The 13,077-nt window shown below is 50.1% G+C and overlaps 1 protein-coding gene across 3 annotated transcripts in view; it reads left to right on the forward strand.

The window, feature by feature from the left end:
- Positions 1–5,638, forward strand: part of WBP1L (WW domain binding protein 1 like) — a 76,222-nt gene extending 70,584 nt beyond the window's left edge. For all 3 annotated transcript variants that reach the window (XM_049764309.1, XM_049764307.1, XM_049764308.1), the window contains 2 exons: positions 2,625–2,786; positions 4,283–5,638. In XM_049764309.1, the coding sequence (XP_049620266.1) occupies positions 2,625–2,786; positions 4,283–4,986 (866 nt within the window). In that variant the 3' untranslated portion in view covers positions 4,987–5,638. The remainder of the gene's footprint in view (positions 1–2,624; positions 2,787–4,282) is intronic.
- The last annotated feature ends 7,439 nt before the right edge of the window (positions 5,639–13,077 follow it).

Below are 13,077 nucleotides of genomic sequence, written 5' to 3' on the forward strand. Positions count from 1 at the left end.
GGAACTTAATCAGAAGGCGTGATCCTTCTAGAAACTGGTAGGACATGGAGGGTCACAAAACTGCCTGTTCAACCTCAGGCAGGAAAGGTGAGTATTGAGGAAAGGCCCCAAGGGAGTCCCAGCAGCTACACTTGAGATTGGATCTTCCAGATCTTATCCTGGACGCTTACCTCACCAAACTGATAATGCAGAGAAAGGTCATTGGGGCTCCATCACTTAGGCAGCATTTTTCCCAATCTGGGCTTTAGTTGGGGGAAAGATAGTTGTTTCCAAAAGGTGCAGATTCTTAGATTTTAACAATTGCACTAACATTCTGGATTTTCATGATTTCTGTTCTCCTCTTTCTCTCCACCCCTCCTCTTCCTTCTACACCCACCTCAGTGCTTGAAGGTAACTCCTGGGAAGTGCTCAGGGGAGCTTGTACTGGGGATCAGACCCAGGCCTCTTGAATTGAGTTACCTCTCTGACTCCTAACTTGTTTTACTTTGTCTTTTTATGGGGAGGTGACAGGGGATTCGCTGTGCTCAGGGGACCATATGAGACGAACATGGTCAGTGCCTTCCCCACTCTACTGTTGTGTTGGACCCTCTAAAATCTTTCCCAAACCAGACCATTTCTACAGTGGCAGTGGCAGGGGCTCCTGCTGAGCTCCCCAGGGAGGTCACCTGCCATCCTGTGGGGTAGGACCAGATCATTACTGTCTGCTTTGGCTTCTAAATGAGGAATTTCCTGCTGAGGGGGAGTGGTGTTTTCCAGAGTTTATAGTAAACTCCTGGCACATGACTCAGGCCCTACACTGGGCGGTCATTGTTTTTCCATTTTCCTTCATCCCTTTCCCACATCAACTGGGGCCAGACTGACCTGAAAGTCCTCTGGAAAACTTGCAGTTTCACATAGCAAGGAAATCAAGTGAAGATGCACACATCAGCAAGAAGTCTTCTGACCTGAGTGAAATATGTCAACTCTGTTCCCAACTCATTAGAACCCATCCCAATGCCACATCTACATAAGGAAGTGGAATTCTAGCCATGTGCTTCTGGGGGAGAATTTGAAATATGTGGCCAACATGGAAACCAATGCATGGTATTTTTCCTATTACTGTTTTTTTTTTTTTTTTTTTTTAATGTCTGTCACACCCAGTGATGCTCAGGGGTTACTCCTGGCTCTCTGCTCAGAAATCGCTCCTGGCAGGCATGGGGGACCATATGGGATGATGCCATATGGGATGCCTGGATTTGAACCACTGTTGGTTCTGGGTCGGATACTTGTAAGGCAAACGCCCTACCGCTGCACTATCTCTCTGGCCCCTCCTGTTTATTTTGTTTGTTTGGTTTTAGTCCATACCCTAAAGTGCTCAGGGCATACTCCTGACTCTTATTTTTTTGTTTGTTATTTTGGCTTTTGGGCCACACCTGATAGTAGTCAGGGCATACTCCTGACTCTGGTTTTTGTTTTGTTTTATTATTTTGGCTTTTGGGCCACACCTGGTGGCATTCCGGGGTTACTCCCGGCTCTGCGCTCAGGAATCACTTCTGGCAGGTTTGGGGGATAATATGGGATGTCGGGGATTGAAACCAGGTCGGCCATATGCCCTCCTACTATGCTATCTCTCCAGCCCCTTACTTTTGACTCTGAACTCAGGGAACCATATAGGCACAATGAATTGGAATTAAATTGGCTCTGTGCTGGGAATCGAACCTTGGTTGGCTGGGTGCAAGGAAGATGCCGTATTCTGTTGTATTATGTCTCTATCCCCAAAAATGTCTCATAATTCATAAGTCACTGTTTTACCTACCCATCTTCCCTTCCTGTATGTGTGTATTTGTGTATAAACACTGTTTGAGGGCCCGGAGAGATAGCACAGCGGTGTTTGCCTTGCAAGCAGCCGATCCAGGACCAAAGGTGGTTGGTTCGAATCCCGGTGTCCCATATGGTCCCCTGAGCCTGCCAGGAGCTATTTCTGAGCAGACAGCCAGGAGTAACCCCTGAGCACCGCCGGGTGTGACCCAAAAAACCAAAAAAAAAAAAAAAAAAAAAAAACACTGTTTGATTTTTATATTTTGGATCATACCTGCCAGTGCTCAGGCCTTATTTGTGGCTCTGATCTCAAGGATCATTCTTGGAGGGCTTGGAGGAAAAAGGAGTGTCAGATATCGAACTCGGGTTGGCTACATGTAAGGAAAGCCCCTTAACAGCTGTTTAATATTCTTATTGATTAAACCTGGGTAAGCCACATGCAGAGCAAGTGCACTACTTGCTGCATTGTCTCTCAGAGACTCATGATGTTTAAAAATATTTTCTGCATACTAAGAAGATTAAAGAGTCAGATTGGACTATGCCAACTTTCCCTGAGCATGATCTGAGAGAATAGGGCCCTAGAAGGAAAGGGGACTGTGGGCTTCCCTCCCCGCCTCTGCTTCTTACCTCTCCCCAGAGCCTTCAGGAGGGGGTGCTGCAGCCACTGACCAAAGCAATGCCTGGACCAGATAGTCCCCAGTATGGCCGCCAAAACAATCCAAACCTTTCAAGGCTGGGCACAACTGAAATTCATGCCAGCCCAAATGGTATGTGTGTCCCTGCAGGCCTGTATTCACGATGTGGCCCCTCTCTGCCTTGCTCCCCAGGGTTCTGGCTGGTGTGGACCATCATCATCATCCTGAGCTGCTGCTGTGTCTGCCACCACCGCCGAGCCAAGCACCGGCTTCAGGCCCAGCAGCGGCAGCGCGAGATTAACCTGATCGCCTACCGGGAAGCCCACAGCTATTCAGCGCTGCCGTTCTACTTCAGTACGTATCCCAGAACCATCCACGCCACAGCAAGCAGGGCGGTGGGCCCTGGCAGAACCGTGCTGGCTGGTCCTGACCAGGCCTCGGCCCTCTCCATACCCAGATGATGGAGTGAACTGGAGTATAGGGTGCCCCACTGTGCTGTGGACAGGATAGGGGGAGAGCCAGGCCTTTCTGAGCACCAAGACCAAGACCCATGGTAACTCACTGAAGGGCATTCGATGAGTTCCCCTGACCTTGCTGCAGATGAAGTGGTCACAGGTGTGGGATTCTGTATGAGGGGGTGGCTTGTGCTCCATGTAGTGCCCAGCTAGCTACGGGTGCTCTGTGAATACTCTATGAGTGTTCATGGTCACGGTGCCCTGTGCTGGGTCGGGGGTTGACCAGTGACAACTGATCTGGCACCTGCCCACCTGAGGTGCCAGGGCTGATACTCCTGCTTGGCTCACAGTCCAGTCAGGTTTGACCACATGCAGGTCCTTCACCTCTCATACTCTCTGCTTGGTCTATCTGGGGGTTGTGGGGTGGGTGGGACGTTTAAAGTTGGGGTTCCTGAGCCTAATAGGAGAGCCTCCTTTTTTTTTGTTTTGTTTTGTTTTTTTGTTTTTGGGTCACTCCCGGCAGCACTCAGGAGTTACTCCTGGCCCTATGCTCAGAAATCGTTCCTGGCAGGCTCGGGGGACCATATGGGATGCCGGGATTCGAACCACCATCCTTCTGCATGCAAGGCAAATGCACTACCTTCATGCTATCTCTCTGGCCCCATTTTTTTTTTGTTTTTTTTTTTTGTTGTTGTTTGTTTGTTTGTTTGTTTGTTTTTTTGGGGGTCACACCTGGTGGCTCTCAGGGGTTACACCTGGCTCTGCACTCAGAAATTGCTTCTGACAGGCTTGGGGGTGACCATATGGGATGCTGAGTATCGAACTGGGGTTGGTCCATGGTTGGCCGAATGCAAGGTAAAAGCTCTACTGCCGTGCTATTGCTCTGGTCCTGAGCCTCTTTTTTTTTTGTTTTGTTTTTGTTTTTGTTCTGTTTTGGGGCCACACCCAGTGGTGCTCAGGGGTTACTCTTGGCTCTGCACTCAGAAATCATTCCTGGCAGGTTCGGGAGACCATATGGGATGGCGGGGATTAACCTGGATCGGTCATGTGCAAGGCAAATTCCCTACCTACTATGTTATTGCTCCAGCCCTGACATGATGGCCTCCTTCCAGGCAGAAACTGTCTCCTGATTACCCTCCTGCCCCCCAACATCTGTTTGGCCATCTCCTTCTGGGCTGTGGGAGCTGCTGCTTGGGAATAGATCTGATGTCCCCCACCTACCCCTGCACCCTACCTCGGAGGCTGCGTCTGCTCATTCCCTTTCTTCATTGCCCACTTACTCACAGGCAGGGGTGGGCACTGGGGGTGGGAAGGGATGTATATGTACAGGGAGTGTGGCATCTGCCCTCTGACCATGCCAGTGCGGTAATGTCTTTTCCCTGCCTTCCCTTTCAGGGTTTTTGCCAAACTATTTACTACCTCCCTATGAGGAAGTGGTGAACCGACCTTCAACTCCTCCACCACCATACAGTGCCTTCCAGCAGCAAGTGTCTGCCCCAAGTGGCAGCCCTCAGGCCACCAACCCCTGCAGGGACTCCCCAGAGGTGCAGGGAAGCCCCCAGTCAGGGCCCAGCAGGAGCAGCACAAGACCCCCAAGCATCGCGGGCCCCGAACCTTCTGACATGCCTGCCAACCCAGCTTCCACCAAAGCCCCTGGCCTGGAGCCCAGCAGCTCTGCGGCCAGCCTGGGGGAGCAGGACCCCGGGGCCTTCCTGGACAAGGATTCCGACTGTCACGAGGAGCTACTGCGGGAACACGGCTCCGAGCAGGGCAAGGACAAGACGCCTGGCCGCCACCGCCGCTTTACCGGTGACTCGGGCATCGAGGTGTGCGTGTGTAATCGGGGCCACCCTGATGACGATGACCTCAAAGAGTTCAGCACCCTCATCGATGATGTGCTGGATGGGCCCCTGGGCTTCTGTGACAGCTGCCATGTGCAGCCCCCAGGCGATGAGGAGGAAGGTCTCTGCCAGCCCACCGAGGAGCAGGCCCAGGAGCACGGGCACCCCCACTTGCCACGGCCACCCCCGTGCCTGCTGCTGAACACCATCAATGAGCAGGACTCCCCAAACTCCCAGGGCACCAGCTCCCCCAGCTAGAGCCGGCCCTGTCTGGCCCCAAGACCGTGGTTCAGGGAAAGAGGCGCCCCTGGAGCGGAAGCAGAAGCATTAAGTGACTTTCTGAAAAAGTGGCCCAGCCACTTTGTTCTTTGTCTTTTGTTTTTGTTTTTTCCTCCTCTCCTGCATTTCTCTACATCTCCAGGCACACTTGGGGAGGAGGGGTGTCCGGCTACCTCTCCCCACACAGTGTTGTAGAGGGCTGAGAAGTTGTTCTGTGACTCATTCCTCACCACATCTCCTTCCCCCCATTTCCCCATTTTGAATTGTGTCTGAGTACCTGCTGTGTGTGTGTATATCTGTGTCTGTGTGTGGCCGTGTGTGGCCTGGCAGGACAAGCAGAGAGAGTGCCCTGCAGTGAATCTTGACAGTGGAGTTGATGTCCTCTGGGGTTAGCTACAGGAGAGAAGGCAGCTCTGAGACTGGATGAAGGAGGCCAGCACTGGTGCCTCACCGAGTGTCTGCAGAGCTGGCACTAGGTTGACCTTGTTGGGGAGAGCCGGAGGCCTGAGGTGGAAGGGGGGTGGAATTCTGTGTGTCCATGAAGGGCCCTGCCAGAAGGTTCTGGCTGGTGGCAGCCCAGAAGATGTGGATGATTATTATACTGCCTTTTTGCCTTTTCTTTAAAAGAAAATGAATGAAACAAAAGCAAGCTGAACATAAGGCCCTTATCAATGGAAAAGGAGCTTTGCAAGCTCCTGACCTGGGAAGGGATCACCTATATCTCCCCAGAGCTGGCCCTGAGGACCTGGGCTCAATGGGACCGAAGGAGGCACTTTGGGTGCAGACTTGAGAGGGACTCTGGAGCCCAAGAAACCCAGTCTTCGTTCCGCACCTTTGCCCTTGGTTCTTTGCCCCCAGCGCCATGCCTCTCTGCTCCTGAGCACAGCTGTGGGCTTTTGCCTGCCTATTCTCCCCAGACAGACACTAGACTACGGGTCTTGAGAGCTGGCGGCCCATATCCGACCCCTCACACAGTATTTTGTCTCAACTTGCTTCTCAAGTTTTTTTGTTTGTTTTAAACTGACCATTTGAGGGGGAATGTCCTGGTTTTCTGTGGTTTCCATGCTCTTTCCTGCCCTTTCGGAGTGGGGCATTGATTGTTTCTGTGAAGAATCTAGAATGATTCCCAGGACCTGACATGGTTTGTAGTTGGCCGTTACACTCTGATGGAAAGAATCTGAACAGATCGAGCTAAAGCTCAACATTCCCTGTCCTACCCGCTTCCCCCCACTCCTGAACAGAGATATTCAGACTAGACAATGAAGTTATGGTAAGAATGGAAAATATAAACACACACACACACACACACACAAATGGACATATCCAGGGCTATGCAGTGTCTGCATTTGGTTTCCATAAAACCTAAACCCCTTTGTTGAATGAAGTGAAGCCCCCCCCCTCTGATTACATTTTTTTGGTAACTTGTGTCTGCGCACGTGTGTATGGGTATATATATGTGTGTGTGGGTGTACATGCGTGTGTGGGTGTCCCCCATTCTCCTGTGAATATACTTTGAGTGGCTACCATGCAGCACCCACCAACCCCACATCTGGAGTGTGCATGGCCCTTTCAAAGTCATTTATTTTACGCATTTACTGTTTACGGAACAAACGTGGGCCGGGGCTCCTTCAGCAGCAGCGTGGACGGCAGCACCCACACCCTCCCGTGCTTGCCAGAGATACTGGCCCTGCGTAGAGGTTCTACTTTACTCTTCACTGCAGTTTGCACATTGCTCCAGGTTATCCCCCACCGACCCAAGAGGCCTATGTCCTGTCCCCTATAAAGGGAAGTGTGCTTCGAACCTGTCTGCCTCCTGAGCAACTCCTGGGATGGGAGTGAGGCTGGACCTTCAGGCAGACGATGATTGGCTTGTCAGGAACAAGTCAGGACTGTCTGTGGTTTAGGCTGGGCTCTGCCCAGAACTGCCAGGAAGGATTATTGGGTACCAACAATGTGGTCTGCCTTCCTCTGCAGAGGTTCAGTGCACATGAGCAAACCAGCCTGTGGCAAGAGGGGGAGTGGGCCTGCAGCCCCTCAGAGGCCTTTTCCTTTTACCTTGATGAGAAGAAAAATTCCCACGATTCACTGAAGTGTCTCGAAGGAAAATAGTACCAAAATGAGTCCTTCATTCACTGATCTCAAGGATGAACCCGAGCCCTTCAGCCTCCCTCAGTAAGGGGTCCCTCTGTCTGGGTGCTCACTCTTGGCTTTACCCAGAAGGATGTGACCCTCCCTGGAGACTCCCCTGCATGGACAGGCGTCAAAATGAGCTTGAAGGACTTCTCGGGAAACTCGGGCTTCTCTGGGGCTCTGCCTGGGAGACTGCAGATGCCGCCACATTCCTGCGTGAGGCGCACCCCATCTTTGGGTTTTGTGAATACGTGTATCTTAAGCAATAAGATTCAGCTGGTCAGACTTTTCTGGGCAGTCTGGGTGATGCAATTCCTGTGCTGTGATTGTTCTGAAGACTGAGTGGCTCCAACCACTGTGAGAAGCCCCAATAAAATCAGCCCCCCCAAAACCTATTATTGTTCCTTTCCCTTTTATTCCTCCCCCAGCACTTTCCTGTGAATAACTGGGATGAGTCATACCTTTAGCTTCCAAACTTCCTCCCCTTTCCCTTCTCCACACAGAGTGCCCTTGGGACAGAAACGGCAAAGAGCCAGCTGACCCACTGGCCTTGAAGGCCATGTTCTGTCCCAGAAATCCCTACAGACACCCGCACTCCCCACCAAGGGTCTATTTCTAATGTTAAGGTGCTTTTCTCAGACAGGTCTTGGTGAGACCTCAGGAAAGTAAAAACTGGTTGTCAAGTATCCCAGTACTAGAACTCAAGATCTGAAAAGATCTCCACACTGATTTCCGAGTAATGGAGGATAAATACCACCCACAAAATGCAGCTTAGTGAGGCGCCTCCTGGGTGTCTCAGGTACCTAAGGAGGACGGAGCAAGCAGGTCCAGGTGTTCGCCCTGGGAGAGCAGCTCATGGGAGGACAAACTGCAGTGGCTGTGATGGCTGAGGGGGTAGGAGGCGGTGGCACTGCTAATCCCAAGCTTAAGGGTAATGGAAGAAGGTGGTTTGATTACCTGACCAGCACCTTGTCATTGTAGGCCATGGTGAACCCCTGGTAGGCCAGTAGTTCTTAGGTCAGTGTAAACCATCCTCATAGAATGCCACTCACTGGGTGGACAAAGTCAGATGAAGAGGGGTCTTGTGGACCTCGTGGTCCCTAACTCTGGATTTGTTTTGACATGTTTGTGTCCATTGTAAGTTAGGTGCACCCCTGCCTCTGATATGGCCATGGGCTGGGAACACCTTTCTGTTCCTTCCATGCCTCTGGGCCATGGTGGCAGCATTCCTTTTGTGTTGGTTTTTCTCTGCAGCCTCAGTGGACTAGTCTGGGGATAGTATTGCTTTAAGACTAAAAGAAAGAGACTAGGGATATGGTTTGAAGTGGTAGAGTGCATGCCTTGCACCTTACGCCAACCTCACACCACTGAGCAGCCCTGGTGGCCCCCAACACTGCCAGGCCCTGAGGAGTCAGGTCCTCCAGGAGCTGCCTGGGACGCACTGCTGGGACTGATCAAGGACATGAGCCCCAGGAAGAAGTGGGGGGAAGACATGGCCTTCATATTCTCTAAGGCTAAGCGATGACAATGTTAGGGTTGGGAATTTCTCCCCATCTCCTGGTTGACATCTCGAGCCGCTTCAAAGAGAACACAGATCATGCAAGCTGCAAAGGTAAAGATATTTTATTCACTGGCCAGGGTCTCCTCAAGAGAAAAAGACCCCGAATCACAACTTTGGCAGGTTTTTATACGATTGATTTTAAAGGCATGGCGTCAGTGTTATCGTACAGACACGGTTGTGAATTCAAAAGAAAATATCTTGTCTCAGGCATTCTAACTTAATCAGAAGATATGAACATCTATCACAGCAAAGAGACAACCATAAAACAGAACCTTATCACTAGAGAGAGACAACCATAAAACAAAACCCTATCACTAAACAGAAACAATCATAAAACAAAACTGGGGGAAGCTACATATCAATAAAACTTTTAAGGGTGGTGGTTGCATCCTTTATTATGCAAGGTAAACATTACATCTGCAGGCTGCATTTCTTTTTTTTTTTTCTTTTTTTTTTTTTTTTGGCCACACCCGGTAACGCTCAGGGGTTACTCCTGGCTATGTGCTCAGAAGTTGCTCCTGGCTTGGGGGACCAAATGGGACACCAGGGATCGAACCTCGGTCTGTCCAAGGCTAGCGCAGGCAAGGCAGGCACCTTACCTCTAGCGCCACCGCCCGGCCCCTACGCTGCATTTCTATCCAAAAGGGTGTGGGGGGTAACTAATCTAGAAGTAAGTTCCTAAAATAGGCCAGGTGGCCAGGTGTGAATGGAGGGGATGTGGAGGGGTGGCTAACTTGTTGTGTTAATTCGTGACTGGCTTGTAACAAAGTCAGGGTCACTAGGAGTTTTCAGGAGAAACTTTTAAACTAAAATGAGCTTCTTTTAGGGAAAAAAAAAAAAACTACAGGGGAAACTCTTAAGGAAAAAAAAGCTACAGGGGAAACTCTTAAGAAAAACTCCAGGGCCCTGAGAGATAGCACAGCGGCGTTTGCCTTGCAAGCAGCCGATCCAGGACCAAAGGTGGTTGGTTCGAATCCCGGTGTCCCATATGGTCCCCCGTGCCTGCCAGGAGCTATTTCTGAGCAGACAGCCAGGAGTAACCCCTGAGCACCGCCGGGTGTGGCTCAAAACGCCCCCCCACCCAAAAAAAAAAAAAAAAAAAGAAAGAAAGAAAAACTCCAAACTTTTTCTCTTCAACTGTGTCTGAAGGTACAACTCTGTAACAGGTGGCCAAAGGCTAGGCAGGCACCTTTACTGCCCAGCTGTATAGAAGTGACCTCAGTATACCAGGTGACAAGTAACCTAGACCATGAAGCAGTAGCTTTGGTCAACAAGGATTTCCACAAACCCTTTATCTTCAGCTAGGGTGTGTGTGGGTGGGATTGGGAGGTGGTCAACCAGGCTTTGACTCCAGAGAAGGGGCAATAGCAACCTGGGCTTCTGGCTCAAAAGCCAGCTGGGCAAGGTATCCTGGAAAGTACTTGGAAAGTAGATGGGGGCATGTGACTGACTGGCCTGACTTAAGCTGAGCATTTACTGAACGCTTGCCCTGCCTGAGTCTGAAAGGGTAACTAGCCCCAGACAGATGTGATACCTGCTCAGCAGAGCCAAGGCCCATGAGAGAAAGGACGACACAAATACATTTTGGGGCTGGGGGGATGGCTGTGGTGCTCCTTGAGCAATGCTGGGTGTAGCCCCCAAGCAAACAAAATAAACAAAAAAGACGTAGGAACATGATGGAAGGGGATTCTGGGCATGTGTTTATTCTGGTTTTTGGTTTTGCTCACTTGTGGAGGACCACATCCAGCGGTGCTCAGGGTTCACTCTTTTTTTTTTTTTTTTGGAGCCACACCTGGTGCCGCTCAGGGGTTACTCCTGGCTCTGTACTCAGAAATCACTCCTGGCAGCTTCCGGGGACCATATGGGATGCCTGAGATCAAAACCAGGTCTATCTCGAGTTGACTGCTTGCAAGACAAATGCCCTACTGCTGTGCTATCACTCTGGCCCCATCAAGGGTAATTCCTGACTCTGCATTCTTGAGTCATTCCTGGAAGGCTTCGGGAATTATGTGGGATGCCAGAGATCGAATCTGGGTTGGCCACATGCAAGGCAAATGCCTTACTTGCTGAATCTGCACTCCAGCCCCCACATATTATTTTGCAGGGTGCTGAGTGCCTACAGTGCTCCAGGTGCTGGAGAGCCCAAGAAAGCATATGTGACCCCAGCAGGAGCATGGGGTGGAGGGCTGGGTAGAATTGCTGAGGGCAACTTCATCCTTCTAGCTGAATCCCTCCTGGGAAGTTATGGGGGACAAAGATGGCAAAGCAAGTGTAGGTGTATAGGGGTTAAAAGGCAGGCAGTCCCCATCCCCACGAGGAGAAGAATCAGTCATGATTGAAGACACCAGTTAAGGGTTGGAGCCGGGAAAGAAATAAACAGGATGTTTGCCCAGACTATATATATAAGTCATGAGGACTGACCACAGTGAGACCCCAACTGAACTGTGTACAGGGGCAGTGGAGAATTTTGAACCTAACCAAGGACACTCAGCACATTCCTTTTTCCACCTCAATATTCTTTCCCACCAGGTGCAGCTGTGTAGTCCCACTGCAGGCTGCAGACAGGCGTGACTCTGGAGAGCCTTCAGGCCTCATCCTGGAGCGAACCACCCCCAATAGAGGCCTCAGTTGGTCAAATCAGTTTCTGCTTCTGCTTCTTCTATTGTGCCACCTTTCAGAAAGATGGTCACTTTCTTGTTTTGTTAGCTGTTTCCTCAATAGTCAATCTTATGATTTTATCTTTTGTGTTTGTTTTTGTTTTGGGGCCACACCTAGTTGTACTCAAGAATCACATCTGGTGAGGCTCAGGGGGACCATATAGGGTGTCTATATTGAACCCAGGAGGGTTTCCTGAAAGGCAAGCGCCCTACCTTCTGTACTAATGGCCCTACCTTTGTCTAACTGTCTTCCCCACCTATTCTCATTTTAGCCTGGCAGCAGCCCTTCAGGAAGTCATGGTCCCAACTTCATTCACATTCTGAAGTGTTCAAGGTCAGCTCATTCAATCAGCATCATAAAGCTAATGGAATGTGGTAGAGGCAGCATTTGAACTCACATCTGTAGACCTCAAAGCCCAGAGCATCAACTTGTTAGTCAGCCAGAAAAGAGATATAACGTTCTCTCTCTCTTTTTTTGTGTGTGTATGTGTGGTTTTGGGTCACACCCGGCAGTGCTCAGGGGTTACTCCTGGCTCCATGCTCAGAAATCACTCCTGGCAGGCTTGGGGGACCATATGGAATGCTGGGATTCGAACCACTGTCCTTCTGCATGCAAGGCAAACGTTTTACCTCCATGCTATCTCTCCGGCCCCTAAAGTTCTCTCTTGAAGTCACAAGAACTTCTGATATTTCAATGGTGAGAGGGAACTAGAGGAAGATGGAGCAGCCGAGGCAGTAATGTGGTAAAAAGTGAATGAGGGAGCAGAGAGATAGCACAGCAGGTAATGTACTTATCTTGGACTTGACCAACCCAGGTTTGATTCCTAGCATCCCATATGGTCCTCCGAGCCTGCCAGGAGTGATTCGTGGGTGTAGATCCAGGAGTAACCTCTGAGCACCACCAGGTATGGCCTCCAAACAAATAAAAATATAAACCAGACATCTTCATCTTATTCGATGCTTTATCTATTCTAATCACAACATAGTTTTTGTTTTGTTTTGTTTTGTTTTGTTTTTTATATCTCCTGTCCAGATCACACACCCAGCCAGACTTCACTGGTCACAGTCCCTCAGTACTGAAGGGTCTCTTGCTGGGGATTAAGATTCAATTCCATAGAGTCTTAAAAACATTGTAAAATGCTCAGGTGGTCCAGTCCTTTTTACTTTTACTCTCAAGAGTGTTTCTCTCTCTGAGGAAATAAAAGAGCGCCCAGAGAGGCTTGCTGAAGAAGGATTTCTCTTTGATTTGCACTGTGTCCTCCTAAGGCTGCTCCTCGTTGCTTTCCTGGCACCAAGAAATCCAACCCCATGGGAAAATGCTACCAAACAGCTAGTTTGCGCTAGTTCCCTGGAAAGCTGGTCTCTGTGCTTTCCTTGTCCTCACTTGTTGCCAGCTATCCTGGCTCCTCAGGAAAGGAGTAAGGCAATGGGAAGGGCCAATTGGAGTTCAAGGGCAGGTCCTGGAGCTACTTCTTGAGGATGGACCTGCTGGATTTACCCACACTCCCTCCCAACCATGCTGGAGACTTTGGGGGTGTCTGCATAAAATGCTTATAGGGCTCCCCTGGATGCCAATATAGGCAAGGACAATAAATCAGCCATTAACTAAGCACTGATAGTTCTATAGGTCCATGTTAGATCCACATAACAGGTCAAGTTTGGTTTACTTTTGTTTTTGTTTTTGTTTTTCGGGCCACACCCTTTTGATGCTCAGGGGTTACT

This window comes from Suncus etruscus, chromosome 17 (assembly GCF_024139225.1).
Source record: "Suncus etruscus isolate mSunEtr1 chromosome 17, mSunEtr1.pri.cur, whole genome shotgun sequence".
NCBI lineage: Eukaryota > Metazoa > Chordata > Mammalia > Eulipotyphla > Soricidae > Suncus > Suncus etruscus.